The 15,426-nt window shown below is 53.1% G+C and overlaps 1 protein-coding gene across 4 annotated transcripts in view; it reads right to left on the bottom strand.

Moving 5' to 3' along the window:
• The window catches only part of SLC24A4 (solute carrier family 24 member 4), a 164,275-nt gene that overhangs the window by 30,653 nt on the left and 118,196 nt on the right, over positions 1-15,426 (bottom strand). For all 4 annotated transcript variants that reach the window (XM_077908532.1, XM_077908533.1, XM_077908537.1 and 1 more), the window contains one exon: positions 15,222-15,426. In XM_077908532.1, coding sequence (XP_077764658.1) covers positions 15,222-15,426 — 205 coding nt within the window. The remainder of the gene's footprint in view (positions 1-15,221) is intronic.

Genomic DNA, 15,426 nt, shown 5'->3' with positions numbered 1-15,426 from the left:
TGCAGCCTCCCCATTGTTCTGACTCCTCTGGGAATCTTCTCGTCATTAACTCCATCCATGGTAATCTCTTTCTTCTGAAACTGCTTCGAATTTTAAGAGTATTTATGAACTACTGGAACGATCCAAGCTGACTGATGGCCTCTCTGCCTGAATCCCCCCAACCCACACTTTCCTGGGACGGGGTGAACTCCTCCCAGGATGGGGTACAGACACAGCTGGTAAGCACGGGTGCCTTTTGCACTGGTCTGAGGCACACTCAGCAGGAGGGGACACGAGGTCCTATTCGCTAATGGCCTGCCCTGTGTGACTCAGCATATCACTTACTGTCTGGCTCCCTGATGGCTGTGTATGCTGAAGTGATGAAAGGCCAGGGACAAGACAAGTAGCACTCAGGGCTCTGGCCTCTGACATGGGTTCCAATCCCGCTGGTAACTCAGCAGCCACGGGTCATAGGGCAAGCAGACCCCAAACCTCTTTCCCTCACCTGAGATCGGGAGTGATAATAGCAAATTGGTGGTGTGGGACCAAGCCAGTGTTTGCCAGTGCAGCCCACTGCCGCCACAGGGCTGTTAGGAGTGAGCCAGTCGCAGACAACGTAGGGAGCTATTGGAGCACGGCTCTTGATGCCGGGTAGGGTCACACCATCACTGGGACGAGGTGTGAAGCCAGAGTGCAAGCTGCTCACAGGCAGGGACTGGCTGGATCCTTATAGGCTGGTGCTGTTGGCAGAGCCCCCACACGTGTGACATGAACGGGAGGCCAAGGACCACCCAGGACATAGGGGTGACAACAGGAAAGGACCCTCAGAAACAAAAACGGATCTAAAAAAAAAAAATCTCACACAGCAGATGTGAGAATTGCCATTGGAAAGCCTATTCCTGGGAGGGGACTGTTCTGTATCTTGCCAATGAAATGAGAAATTTCCTGGACTTCTCCGAGAGAACAGAGCACATCACGAGGATGTGTTACCTGAGCAGAAATCGAGAATCCAGTCACCCCTGGCCAGAGAAAGGAGGTGAAGATGTCTTGGAGTCACCAGCCCTCCTGCCTGTGACTGGCCCAGGGGTGGTTCCAGGCAGACCAGATTCGCACAGTCTATTTCCCAGGACGCTGGGCTGGGGACCAAGGACAGCTTGCATGGCTGACTGGTAGAGGAGGGGCTTTCCATCCTGCCATCCTAGCCAGAAGCATCTCATTTTTTTTTTAAATTGTATTGATTTGAGATCGAGCACAAGCAGCAGGGAAGGGCAGAGGGAGAGGGAATAGACCCCTCCGCCAAGCGGGGGGCCCCTGACACAGGACTCCATCCCAGGACCCAGGGATCATGACCTGAGATGAAGGCAGTCCGTCAACCAACTGAGCCCCCCAGGCGCTTCGAGCTCCTAGTTTTAATTCTGTGCTCACCACACAACATCCTGCCCCTGACAAGCCCACCAGGCTGGGCCACAGACCTCCCATGTGTAAAGTGTGAGGGTGAGACTACATCATCTGTTCTCACGTCTTGCTGCGCACCCACCTCCCTGGATGAGGGGACTGTTACCATCCAGATTCCTGAGCCCTGCCAAGGTTCTGAAGGCTCGGTTTTGATGCCTCTCCCCCCCTCCCCCCACTCCGGTCCTGAGGCTGTGCCTGAAAAATGTTATCCTCCCAAACATGTAGTGAGTTTAAAATGGAACTAGCACTGGTTTTGATCGGGCTGTGGTAAGACACACAGACAAACACGATTGTCATGGAAAAACTTCTTTCGGTCTCAGATCCCTAGCAACAGGAGGCAAGGTGTGGCCTGCTGAGGCATTGGGGGGTGGGGGTGGCGGGCAAGAGCCATTGGTGTGATTCCCATGGGAGGAGACAAGGCCCAGTTGGAAGGCTTCCGGGTTTTTGAATACTTTCAGCAGGCTCTGGGGTGGAGAGGCCACCTCTAGTTATCTGGTACTTGACCCAGGGTGATGGGGGCAGAGGAAACCACCTCCTGGACTGGGAGAAGCAGACAGAGGAGGTGGGTGGAAAGTATGGCGATCGGACTGGTTGACTGAGCTCCTGGAGGAGTGAGTAGTTTGAGATCTCTGAACGCTTCGGGGTCGTCCCGGACACGCGCTGCTTTTGTCAGCATCCGGTCCTTTCCTGGTGACAGCAAGCAAATGTGCCTTCGGGGAGCCCACCCTCATTCCACATGGGCCTGTGCGCTTTGCAGGGCTGACTTCATGTCCTAGCTCTACGGGCAGGCACGCGATGCAAGCTTGGTTCATCACGTGTCCCATAAATACCTGTGAGAATTCTCCGGGCTTGGCACCAGGACAGGCACCGGGAGCCTCCACGGGACGAGACAACTACCCTTGCCGCTGAGGAGTTTACGCAGGTGTGGGGTTGGGTGCATGACGAGAGTCAACTCTGGGGATTTTGCTGGGAATTACGGCCTCTAAGACCCCTCGTCCCTTTCTTACTAGAGGAACCCTATTTTGCTTACAACGTTTTCCAGCCAAAAATCCTAATTCCTAGGCTTCCTTGCAGGCAGGGGTGGTTACCACTCTAACAGATGTAAGTGCAAGTCTACACGTGGGCTTTCCAGGAAGGGGAATACTTTCCTGGTAAGAGACAAGACTCAGGGGTGCCTTGGGGATGGCTCAGTTGGTTAAGTGGCTGTCTTTGGTTCAGATCGTGATGCTTGGGTCCCAGGATCAGACCTCACATCGGGCTTCCCTGCTCACTGAGGAGCTGCTTCTCCCTCTTCCCCTCACCCTCCACTCATGCTCCCTCTCTTGCTCTCAAACTCTTAAGAGACAAACTTTGGTGACATGTGTCTCCTGCCCTTTGTCCTCCCTTTTCTTTGTTCCTGGCTGGGACATGGGTACACTGGAGCTGTAGGACCAACTGGCCACCCTGAAGACAAGTGCCACCCACTGAGGACAGAAATGGACACTGATGATATAACAGAGCTGCAAGACTCCCTAATTTTGGGACTCCTTGTTAGGTGACAAAAATTCCTTGAGGCAAAGGTTCTATCACTCAAACTCCCTGTTACTTGCAGCTGTTACTTGCAGCTGAATGCAACCCTCAGAGGCATGTGCACACTGAACAACCCAGTGGGACGAGCTGCCCAAGGACAACGCCAACCCAGGGAAAGCAGAGCTGAGACATGGACAGTGTCCTGTAACCTCTGAGCCAACATTGCCAGAAGGCAGATTCTCCCAGTGAACTTGCCACTATGGCCTTTTTGGCTTAAATCAGCCCAAAATGGGTTCCTCTGAAATTAAAAGAGTCCAGACTGGGGTGCCTGGGTGGCTCAGTCAGTTGGGTGTCCAACTCTCGATTTCAGCTCAGGCCATGATCTTGGGGTTATGGGATTGACCTCCACATCAGGCTCTGCGCTGGGCATGGAGCCTGCTTAAGATCCCCTCTTCTTCTCCCTATGCCCCTTCCCCCACTGTGTGTGTGCACCCCCTTTTAAAAAAAAGTCTGGACTCATTCATGGGTAAAACAATTTTGGGAGGGCATAGCTACAGATGTCTATACCTAGGGACATCTCCCCCCTCCCAACCACCAGGAGCCCCTGCTGGCACCCACTGCCTTTCCTTCCAGCTCAGAGGAGATGCTCCTCACAGAGGCCCACTGATGTGCAAACACAAGCAAGAGAAAGAAGGGCTGTAGTTGTTTGTGTCACTAAGCTGTGAGGTTTTCCTTTTGAAGTAGAAAATTACAATATAATCACATGAAAAAAATCTTTAAAACGAACTGTAACAGAACAGATGGCTAATTGTGCTGGAGACAAAAATTAAGATCGGATGCAGTTGTTGATAAAAAACAAATTTCAGGTTAATTTGGACAGTCACCTAGACACTCGGCTAAGGGAATGGTTAACTTGTGGCACGTGGGGCTGTGTCACTGCACAATCCAGATATTCATAGACCCCATGGCATCTGCACAATCTAGGGATTATAGCTCTAGACCAGTGGTCCTCAAACGTGAGTGTAAACCTGGATTGCCTGGAGAGCCTGTTAGATCCCTCCCTAGAGCTAATGGTTTGGCAGGTCTGGAATGGGGTCACACGTTGGGCAACACCACTTCTGATGGACTCTGTATTTAAAGGAATGGAGATAAAATTAACATAAAGTCCCATTTAAATACACAATCAGTGGGTTTTCACATATTACAAAGCTGTGTAGCCAGTCACCACCACATAATTCCACACGGTGTTCATCACCTCCTAAAGAAAACCTGTACCCACTACAGTCCTCCGCTCTACCAGCTGAGCTATCGAAGGGACAAACCTGTACCCACTAGAAACTATGCCCCATTCCCTTCCTCTCTCAAGCTCTGGCAACCACTAACCTGTCTCTAGAAGATCCACCTATCTCGGACATTCTAAGTGGAACCATAGTCGGCAGCCTCCCATATGGGTCTTGCACTTACATGTGTCTTCAAAGTTCATCCACGTTGCTGCACACAGCAGTCCTTCATTCCTCGGTGTGGATGAGTAACCTTGCATTGTATGGATACACTGGTCTGCCCATCCCGTTCATCCCCTGATGGGATGTTTGGATTTTTTCTACTTCTTGGCAACCATGGTTGATGCTATGAATGTTCATGTGCAAGTTTTTGTGTAGACATATGCTCTCATTTCTCCTGGGCACAGAGCGAGGGTGGGATTGCTACATTATATGGTAACTCCATGCTTAACTCTGAGGAACTGGAAGACCGTTTCCCAAAAGGCGTATCATGTTACATTTCCAACAGCAGTGTTTGAGGGTCCCAATATGTCAAAATCCTTGCCAACACTGGGCTGTCTCTTTTGAATCTACTCATTCTCCTGAAGTGGTATCTCATTGCAGTTTTGATCTGCATTTCCCTGATGACCAATAATGTTAAGCACCTGCTCATGGACTATTTGTATATTTTCTTTGGAGAACCATTGATTCAAATCATCTACCGATTTTTAAAATTAGGTTGTCTTTTCAGTGTTGAGTTCTACGAGTTCTGTGTGTAATCAGGATACTAGACCCTTATCAGAAATATGATTTACAAATGTTTTATTCCACTCTATCAGCTGTCCTCTCACATTCCATTTTAAATTTTGATGAAGTGCAATTTAAGCTTTCCTTCGGCCACTGATGATTTTGTTATATTTAAGAATCCATGGTCAAATCCAAAGTCATGAATACAGACACTTGTTTTCCTCTAAGAGTTTCATATTTTTAGCTATTACACTGAGGTCTCTGTTTCATATTGAATTCACTTTTGTGTATGGTGTGAGTTTAGGATCCAACTTTTTTTTTTTTAATGTGGCAATCATAATCATTGGGGGACTATTCTTTCCCCACCAAATGGTCTTGGCACTCTTGCCAAAAATTACTTTACCTTAAATGCACAGGTGTGTTTCAAGACTCTCAATTCCATCCCATTGATCCACACTTCTGTTCTTAATCCAGAACCAATCTTTATTACCACATCAAAATCAGGATGAGTCCATCTTTGTTCTTTCTCAAGATTGCTTTGGCTATTGGGGGTTTTCCCCATTCCCATATGAATTTTAGGATTAGCCCAACAATCTCTTGCGAAAAAAAAAAAAAAGCTAGCAGTGATTTTGATTGCTCAGAATATGAAGATCAATTTGGGTACTTGTATCATTTAAAAGATTTTCAAGTCTTCCCATCCATAAACATGGGATGTCTTTCCATTTAGATCTTTATTATCTTTCAACAGTATTTTGTAGTTTTCAGTGTGCATGTCTTGTATCACCTTTGTTAAGTCATTCGTAAGTATTTTGTTCTGTTTGATGCTATAATAAATTGTTTTAATTTCATTTTCAGATTAATTACTAATGTACAGAAATACAACTTAAATTCGTACACTCTTGTATCCTGCAAGTTTAGTCTTACAGTCTTTTGTGGATTCCTTAGGATTTTCTAGATGCAAGATCATGTTATCTATGAATAGTTTTATATTTCCTTTCCAATCTGGATGCTTTTTATTCCTTTTATTTTTTTTCTTGCCTATTTGCCCTGGCTAGAGCCTCTGGCACAATGTTGACCAGAAGTAGTGGGACCAGTATCTTTTTCTTGTTCCTGGTCTGGAGGGAAAAGCTTTCAGTCTCTTACCATGAAGTATGATGTTTGCTGTAGATGCCCTTTATCAGATTAAGGAAGTTTGCTTCTATTCCCAAGTTTGTTGTAGGGGGGTTTTCATCAAGAAACATTGTTGGATTTTGTCAGGTGCTTTTTCTCTATTGAGATGATCATGTGGTTTCATTAGCAATGGGGTGTATTGTTCTTTGCATGTTGAACCAACCCTGCATTCCTGGAATAGGTTTCATTTGGTTAACTCCATTTCATAAAGAGAAAAACACGATTCATGGTTAATGAACTGTGCCAAATCCCACAGAAAATTAGACGTAGAGCCACAAACAGACCTTGCTTTGCTAGTCAGCGGCCTCCAGGCTGGCCTTTGGGGGGAGGCAGGGGAATGCCTATGAGGTAGAGCGCTGTCAGGGCCAGATTGATGATTACCCAACGCTTGTGTCATGCTTCACATCTTGGGAGTGGTTTTCACAAAAGCTCTGTACCTCATGTCAACTTTTAGGGGACATTTCCCCTATTTCATAGGTAAGTAAACCGAGGTTTGGTGAAATTCAGGGACTTAAATATCTCAGAAATTGAAAGGTAGTGCCAGGACCTGAATGCAGGTCTCCAAAGTTTAAAAATCCTGAGTCCTTTGTGCTGTATTGCTTGCCTGCCCTCTGAGTCCCATGATTTTAAGGCCCATGGAAGTCCTTTTGCTATCTACCAGCTGGCAGAGGCGACAACGGTCCAACTAGAGCCTCATACTATTAGTTCATGGCTGTGAGCTAAACAGAAAAATCCTCTTGAGAAAGGAAACCATTAAAGTGTTCTTATTCTATGGGGCAAATGAACTTTGGAATAATGTTTAGTTCTCAATACATTTTTGTTTTATCCTTAAATGTAGACTTGCCATTAAATGGATCGCCTTCCAAGTGGCCAGAAGCTCCATGGTTAACTGACATATGCTACCTGTATGGACTTGGGAAAGTATAGAAACTTTCTGTCTCTGTGTTCTCATCTGTAAAATGGGAGAACTATGACTCCTGCCTCACAGTGCTACTAGAACACTGCAAATGAGCCCACACATGTGCTATGTTTAGAGTAACACTTGGTGCAGAGTGAACACTCAATTCTAGCTATTGTTGATGTTAACGACCACATTAACTCCACTTAACAGGCACTATTATCAAGCACTTGGTTGGGTGGTTTTACAAAGAACAGTCTCAGGTCAGGAAGGTAGGAACCGGCAGACCCAGAAGTCCGATACCAAAGCCTTTTAATGATCCCATCCTGAATTCTGGAGGGTGGGTTTTGATCCTGAGGGCACCAGAAGGGTGAGCAGAGGCCCCACAGGAAGCAGAGGAGGCCAGGACATGCTGAGCTGCCAGGCTGAGGCTTGGGAGGGAGGATAAGAACGGAAAGGAGGATGAAAAAGTAAACACCAGGCTTCAGCAAAGTCAGGGGCAGGCCCTGCTGGAGGTTGACATGAGGAAGGCAGGGCTGGGTGTGAGGACTCAAGGTCTGGGAGATGTTGCTGGCCATCCAGAGTAGAGGCCTGCAGGCCTTCTGGGGTCTGTAGGTCTGCAGGCCTTCTCCAAGGGGGAGCCCTTGGCCTGGTCTCCCCCATGCACTAGAACAGTCAGGGAACATTATTTGGCCCCTGGGACCTTGGTCACGCTTCCCCACAGCAGAGGCTGTCATCACAGGGAAGAGGACACAGATCTAACCCACAGACCAAGACCTACCAGGCAATACCGAAGGGGGCTGAGCTCCCAGGGTTGGGGCCCCACCTCAACCCTGTAGACGTGCCCATGGCCCCCACAGACTCTGTCTGATATACATGGGTCCCAGAGCTGGGAGGTCATCTGGGGTTGGTGCATCAATGCCTTCATTCTGAATACCCCCAAGTTACAGCTAGCTCTGGACCCCAGGTCAGGGATCTCAAGGCTTCAGCATAAAGGGCAGTTCTGTCTGCGGTCTCTGCTGTGTGGCAGTGGGTATTCCTCCCTGAGCCTTCACGTCCTCCTCTGTGAGGTGGTGGGTAACCGTCCCTCCTCACCCACCTCAAGGAACTGAGGGGAGACCACAGTACAGCAGAAAGTACTGAGCTCACTGCCCAGCCTCTGAGGGTCTTGTCTGAATTTGGAGGCCCTGGGGAGCACAAAATGAGAGACTGCAAATCCCCGGAACACCCAGAAAGTCAAGAAGGCCCACCGGCCCCCAGCCTGCCGGCATCCCCTCTGGCATCCCCTCTGGCCTCACACATTCCACACAGGTGGGGTTGCTGGGTTCCCAGTGCTTAAACACCACACAGTCTCAGCATGGGGCCTCTTCCCTCCCTTTCCTTCCTGTTGCCCCCTGTGTCCTAGAGCCAACGTGCCAGCCGAGCAGAGGGCTCTTCCGGCCCAAATCAACCATGGTGCCAAAGAAGAGCACGTTGGAGTTGGGAGACCTGGGGGCCAGCCCCAGCCATGGCACCTACTCACCTGTGTGCAGCCTCCTAAGGCTCAGTTTGCCCCTCTGAGAAGGGGCAACAGCATTACCAACCACTCAGTAGGGCTGCTGGGCAGGACCCCAAGTTCCCAGTATAAGGTGCTGGGCACAGTGCCAGGGCCGGGGCAAGTCCTGATGAGGCCGGATGCTGGGGCTCCGTCTCTCCTCCATCTCCCTGAGGCAGTGCCACGCAGGTCCCTTAGCAGGTCCAGGGTGGATCGTTAGTAAAGAGGATTTCTCCCTGCTGAGCTATGGCTCCCGTGGAAGGGGATGTGCTGAGCTGGCCCTCAGTTCCCAGTCCACCCTCGGTCAGGCATCTGCAGAGGCATCTCCCAGACTCCCTTGGAGTTCCAGCTCCAGGTCTGCACTCAAAAGAACTTCTCAATTTTGAGAAGAACTGAGGTGGGCTGGAATGCCTGTCTACTGATCTGGATGCATTCCTGTCAAGCAGGGCCCTGGGGACCCTGGGATTTGCTGTAGGCTGTCTACGCCCAGGCGCTGGCAAGTGGGCGTCAGAGACCGTCTGGAGGCCCAGTCACCATCCCAGTGCCTAGTCTGTGTCGCTGCGGCAGCAGCCTCCTGGATCCTGGCTCACAGCTCTGACAGGGAGACCCTGACCTCAACAGTTCTGTGGCCTCCTGGCTCCCACTGCCCTGATCCTGGTGTGACAGCAGAGCAAGCAGGTCAGGGGGTAGGCTCTGCAGTCACCGCCAGTGCCCAGACTAGTGTCCTTCCCGTGATCACATCAGACACTTACACCTCTGCGTTAATTTTGTTTTTCCTGCGCCAGCAATGGGCTACCCATACCATCTCCTGATGATGCACAGGCGGTGGTCAGGGATCCTACCAGAGATGCAGGTGTGCAGGTGCTCAGGCCCTCGTCTCCCAGAGCCACCCTCTTAGGGGCCACCAAAGCCATGTTGGCTGGCACCACGGGCTGACCGGGGGTGGACTCCCAGCCTCTGGGCCAACAGCATTCTCTCTTTCTCCAGAGACTCTAGAATTCAGGTGCCGCACCAGTGAGCTACATGAGGGAGGCCGGAATAGTCACGGCCAGCGTGGGGTCCATGCAAGGACACGGCCTGCTGTGTGGACTGAATCTGTGAAAGCCAGTGTGACCGGCATACGTGGAAAACCAAGACAAGGATCATCAAGGGGCACCCACGAGGCCCCAAGGCCCGCCCCGATGACTCCAGCTGTTTCTGTGCTCTTGGGATCTGCAACACATCCCTATAGCCTCAGTTTTAAATAAGGTCCCCCTTTCAGTTCAGGGGAACTTCTGTGGGCTTCGTGCTGCTGGCACGTGAGGAGCCTTACCCCCCTCCCACTCCCCCTGCACTTTGCTGGCTTGGCTGCAGGGACACCATGGAGCAGCGTCCAGGGCAGGTGGCTTGGCCTTTCTGCCCCTTGGGGGAAGCCTGGGCCCCTCTCTGGGACTCGGTTTCCCACGTTACAGAAGGAGGCAGCAGGTCTTAAATTCCTACCATCCCTTCCCATAATTTGTCACTAACCACAGAGACCTGGAGGGAAATTGCTTCCATTTAGATTAAAAAAAAAAAAAATTGAGCTTCTATCTTCACTATTCTCTATTATGTTCTTGTAAACCAACCACAGCCAGGAAGTGAAAATAATACAAATGTGTCGCAACAGTGGGTAAATGTGGCATGTCCACACAAGGGATTACCCAGCCATATAAAGAATGAAGTGTTGACAGGCCACCACATGGCTAAACCTTGACACCACACTGAGTAAGAACAGCCAGTCACAGAAGGCCACATGGGATGTGATCCCATTCTTATGAAACATCCAGAATGGATAAATCTGAAGAGACAGGGTAGTGGTTGCCAGGAGATGGGGGTAGGGAGGAAGGATGGGCATAAATTGCTAACGGGGAAGGTTTTTTTTTATTTTTGGAGGCGGTTGGTAAAGATATTCTAAGATTGATTGCGGTGACGGCTGCACAGCTTTGTGAATATACTAAACCCGGCAGCTATATACTTTACAGGTACGAATATTCCAGAAAGTGAATTCCATATCAAAGCTGTTACAGGGGATGCAGGGCACACTTAGCATGAGGAGGCCTGGGCAATGCAGAGAATTGCTGAATCCCTATGTGGGGCGCCTGAAACTCCTGGAATACCACATGTTAATAATACTGGAATTAAAATGAAAAAAAAATAAATAAAGCCATTACATTAAAAAAAATAAATCACACACAAACCACTCCACCTGCACGTGTTCTGACTGGGCTGTGCAGTGACTCCCATGCTCCACAGTGAAGACCAGGACACTCCTGGGAAGTCCTGACTGGCATCTGAGCCTGTTTCCTGCACCCAGGCCTATGAGTCCCCGGGGCCCTGGCACCTGGCATCTCCACCGCTGCCACAGATGCTCCGAGGGGCTCGGGGGCAAGAATGTGCCCACGGGTTTCTAGAGCTCCATTTCTGCAGCACCACCCCTCGCCCCTGCACAGGGTTTTAAAAAGGCTCTTCTGAGAGCCGAGCCACATAGATGTGGGAAGATGGGGTGGGGTAGGGAGAGCAAGGCCTCAGAGCATCCCCGGGTCTCCAGACTGCCTGTGCCGAGCTTTATTAGAATAGAGGAAGAGAAGGTCCAGCTGCGCCACCCAAGGCCCACTGGGAGCACATCAGACCCCAAAGGCCCAGACTTCACTAGTCTGCTCACCGCGTACAGTGTCTGCCATCCCCTGGGTGGACCACAGTGCTGGGCCCACGCACGTCTGGGGCCAGTGTGCACACCCTGGCTCTGCCCCTTCCCCCTGCAGGACCTCTCTGTGCCTCGGTGTCTTCACAGACGAAACGGGAGAACACCCACCTCCCAGGGCTGTCATGTAGACTCAACAAGGCGCTCCATGTAAGCCCCCTCCTGGCCCACAGCAAGTGCTTGGTCAGGGTTACCTCCTGTTACTGTCCAAACACTTCCAGGGGTCTGGACTCAGGAAAAACGAACGTTCACCCCAGTCTGTCCCCTGATGGGAGCTGCACTGCTTTGTAGATCCCAATACAGAAACACCTGGGGCCACCTGCCCCCGGAGGACAGCCTGGGGCTCCCCAGGAGATCAGCCTGCGATGGTGCTCACAGCTCAGGGGGCATGGGATGGGCCCACTTCCTCCACCTGTCAGCAGTGCTATAAAGGAAGGTGACGCATCCTGTGGTTGGCTGCGTGGCTTCCCCAGCCCACCTGCAAGCTCTCAAAGGACAGGGACTGTGGCTGAGGTGTTCCCGCCTGTGTCCCTGAAGCCCACCATGGTCTCATACCCACATATTTCCTGAAAAGAACCATCCTGTCTGCAAAGTGCCCAGAGCTGGGTCCATGGCACACAGCAGGTTCTCCCTGCCCTCAGGGCGACCACCACTCCAGGCCTCCGGGGACCTGGCACCTGTGACCCTTCTAGAACATAGCCTGATGTCCACACAAGGAGAGACATGAGAAGCCGGATGTAGCAGAAAACCACGTGATTAAAGTAGTCCAAATTAACATTTCCTGCCCACCCACCACCCAGTCGGTGCCCAGAGACTGCGACTAAAGATCTCACTTACTGCCTACAACAGCCCCGGGACATGGGCTTCGTGGCTCCCATCATGTGGATGAAGAGCAGAGGTTTAGGGAGAATTCGCGTCCCCGGGGCCACCTGCTGCTTACAGGCAGACCCCCAACCTAAACCCAGGACTTTCAGACTCCAGGCCTGCCTCCCAGGCTGCCTGCCTCCCCCAGGTCACAGATCTGCACCCAGACCCACCCGCCCCCAGTCAGTCCCCCCACCGCGGCTGGTTCCAGGTCCACCGGGGGATGGCTCCCTCCCTCCACCCATCTCCACCCCTACTACCAGTACCTTAGCCCGGGACTCCTCCCTGGGCCTAGCTTGGGACCCCTGCCCCCCATGTGCCCAGGGGCCACCCGCCAGCCCCAGATCACTGTGATGCCAGCACCAGAGAGGAACCAGAAGGACCAGGTAAGCACGAGTAGGCCGTCCAGGGCTTGGAGCCAGAGCTGCGCACTCTGTCACGGGCACTGCGTCCCCTGTCTATGTTCCCGTACAGCTCTGCCCACACCATCCACACTGCCAGGGCCACCGTCCACACTGTGGCCACTGTCCACACTGCCAGGGCAGCAACCCCATGGTGTCCCATGCATGGCTGGGTCCTCCAAGGAGGCCAGGACAGGGAAGGGGGAAGGACTGAGCTGTGGCAATACATGGACAGAGCCATAGGAACACCTAGGGGGACAGAGCTTTACCGAGGCACGCAGGAAACCCGGCCTCTTCCCAAGGCCACGAGGAGGCAGCCCTGGACAGCAACTCCCAGCACTTGGCACTGCTCTGAGCTGAGCCCTGAGGAACGTTCTGGAGGACCGCCCCCAGGCCTGCAGGGAGCAACACCCCATCCAACCATAGCCACCTCTCCCAGGAGGCCAGGTCCCAGGAACAAGGATGAGGGAGGCAGGGCAAGCCCTGGGGTCCACCACCCCCATGCTGCCAAACTCAAGGTTCCCAGGACACAGAAGGCTGTGTGGTCCTCACCCGCGGCTGTGTGTGCAGCAGGGGCCAGCAGGACAGGACCCCCACCCCACCGGGTTTGCTGTAGGGCCCCAGATGGCGATCAATGCTGGGCTGGAGGGCTCCTGTGAAGTGGCTGGTGAAGGGCAGGGCCATGGCCTCATAGGGTCCCATGTCCGCAAAATGGGGACTCTGCCAACCGCTGCCCCGGGGACTGGAGGGGACAGCTCATGGCATGGCCGCTCATCCCCGGAAAGCCTGGGGGGGGGCGGCCCGGCTGCCTGTCTCTCCACACCCTGCCCCCGAGGAACTGAAGCTTCTGGGTGCCCGCAGCCCCACGCCCCTGTCGCCCTGTGTGGACGTGGGAGGGGAAGCGAGCCAGTGTGTGATGACGCATGGCTGTGTGGAGGCACCTGGGGTTCCAGTTCTGGACCCGGGTCTGGACTCTCAAGAACGCAGAGGGAAAAGCACTAGGTAGGCCCCATCCTGGCTCCTTGGACACGCTCCCCCCCGGACGTTGCTGCACCGACACCTTCCCTCCCTGCATATCCGAATCAGACCTGACCCAGACTCCCAGAGTCTGGAAGACCCTCTCCTCTCGTGGCCCAGACCCTGCCCCTGGGGCCACGCCCCCGCCTGCATGCCCTGGACCCTGCAGCCCACACAGAGCTACTTGAGCCAGTCTTCCAGCAGCCAGGCTGTTGGGTTGGTGGGGACTCGTAGACACAGCTCTCCTCAGTCTTCTGGTCACAGAGGGGACCCGGGGGCCGGAGGGGAGCTGAATCCCAGGGCTGGGCCCCTGTGACCCCGGGGGGGAGGGAATTTCAGTTCAAAAGGAGGCTGGGGTGGGAGGTACTCACTGGGGGCACTGCGCCAGCCCTGGCCCAGTTCCCAGGAATTGTCCAGAGAAGGTCTGGAAATGTCGATGCCCGCACCCTGCGTCCACCCTCACACTGCGCCCCGTGCCGGTCCTCCCCTGCGTACCCCCACCACCCCCACCATCCCGCGCCAGCCCTCGAAATGTCGTGTCCTACAACCAGACCCTGCGTTCCCGGAAGAGCCAGGGAGCTGGGTCCTGGAGACCCTCATCTGGGACCCCTAGGCTACCCTGTGATCCCAGGAAGCCTGGCAGCAGAGACCCCGGCTGGGGCAGCCCCGCCGGGTACCCGGGGCAGGAGTCCCTGTACCCTGGGCCCAAGGGTCAGAGAGGCCCCTCTTCCGCAGAGCCGTCTCTTACGTGAGGAGCCTGATGTTGAACAGAGAAGTCTTTCCAGAAAAACATCAAGGCTTGGACTTGAACATCCGAAATTTTTGCTGCCCTCTGGGTGGCAGGACACCAAAGGCAGAAACCCCGGCAGAAACCGGGTCTTCATCCCCCACCAAGGACTCAAAGTGCCTCCTGGAAAGTGGGCTAAAGAGGGAGGTACAGCAGGTGTGCTTGGGTTCCTGTAGCGGGAACTCACTGGACAGATGCCTGCTAACCACCTACCATGTGGCAGGCAGGAGCACAGTGGACGAAGATCTCTGTCTTGGTGGAGGGGGTATTTTGGTTGAGGGAGGCACACGAGAGAAAATTAAAAAGATATATATATATACATAATACTTCAAACAGGGTAGTCAGGAAAGGCCACACTGAGAAGGTGACATTCAAGCAGAGATCTGCAGAAGGTGAAGGAGTGAGCCCTAAGGACCACTGGGAACAGCAGTTGGGCAGTTGGCAAGTGCAAAGGTCCTGAGGCAAGGCATACCGGGTGTGTTCTAAGAGGGACGGTGAGGAGGGAAAGGGAAGAGCAGAAGCTGAGGTCACCAAGGCGCCAGCAGTCGGAGGGCACTGGGCTTCAGAGGGCACGCTCCAGTGAGATGCAGAAAGCTGACGGTTACGGGGAGAAGACATCAAACTACGGGTGATGTGTGGCCTTAGAACAGCCTGTCGGCCAACATCAGGGTGCTGGGTCCTCAGGAGTGCGGGGCCTCCCTGAGTCTCCAGCTGGCCCACTGTCTGGCTCCCTGACACCCTGACGGCCGTGCAAGCCCACAGTTCAGCACTTACCACCTATTTGTCCACCGGCTGCAAAGAATGCCAGCGACCCAATGACCACCCTTGCCCTGCCGTCCCAGATCTGCGTCCTAAAGACCTGTTCCCCCTCCCAGAACTCACCGGGCACAGAGAAGGGGGACAGGAAGGCAACCTCGACCGGCTCTGGCTCCGGGGGTGGTGGCAGTGGCGGGGGCTGTTGCTCCTGCTCCCGCGGAGGGTCTTCAGGGTTTTCCACAGGGACGTTTCCGTTCTCAATGTTGTCGTGTCTCCCATTTTGAAGCGGCTTGCTGCTCACACCATTTGCCGAGTTGATCAGCCTCTGCCG

The sequence above is a fragment of the Canis aureus genome, chromosome 9 (assembly GCF_053574225.1).
Source record: "Canis aureus isolate CA01 chromosome 9, VMU_Caureus_v.1.0, whole genome shotgun sequence".
Lineage (NCBI taxonomy): Eukaryota > Metazoa > Chordata > Mammalia > Carnivora > Canidae > Canis > Canis aureus.
This window is presented reverse-complemented; position numbering and strand designations above follow the sequence as displayed.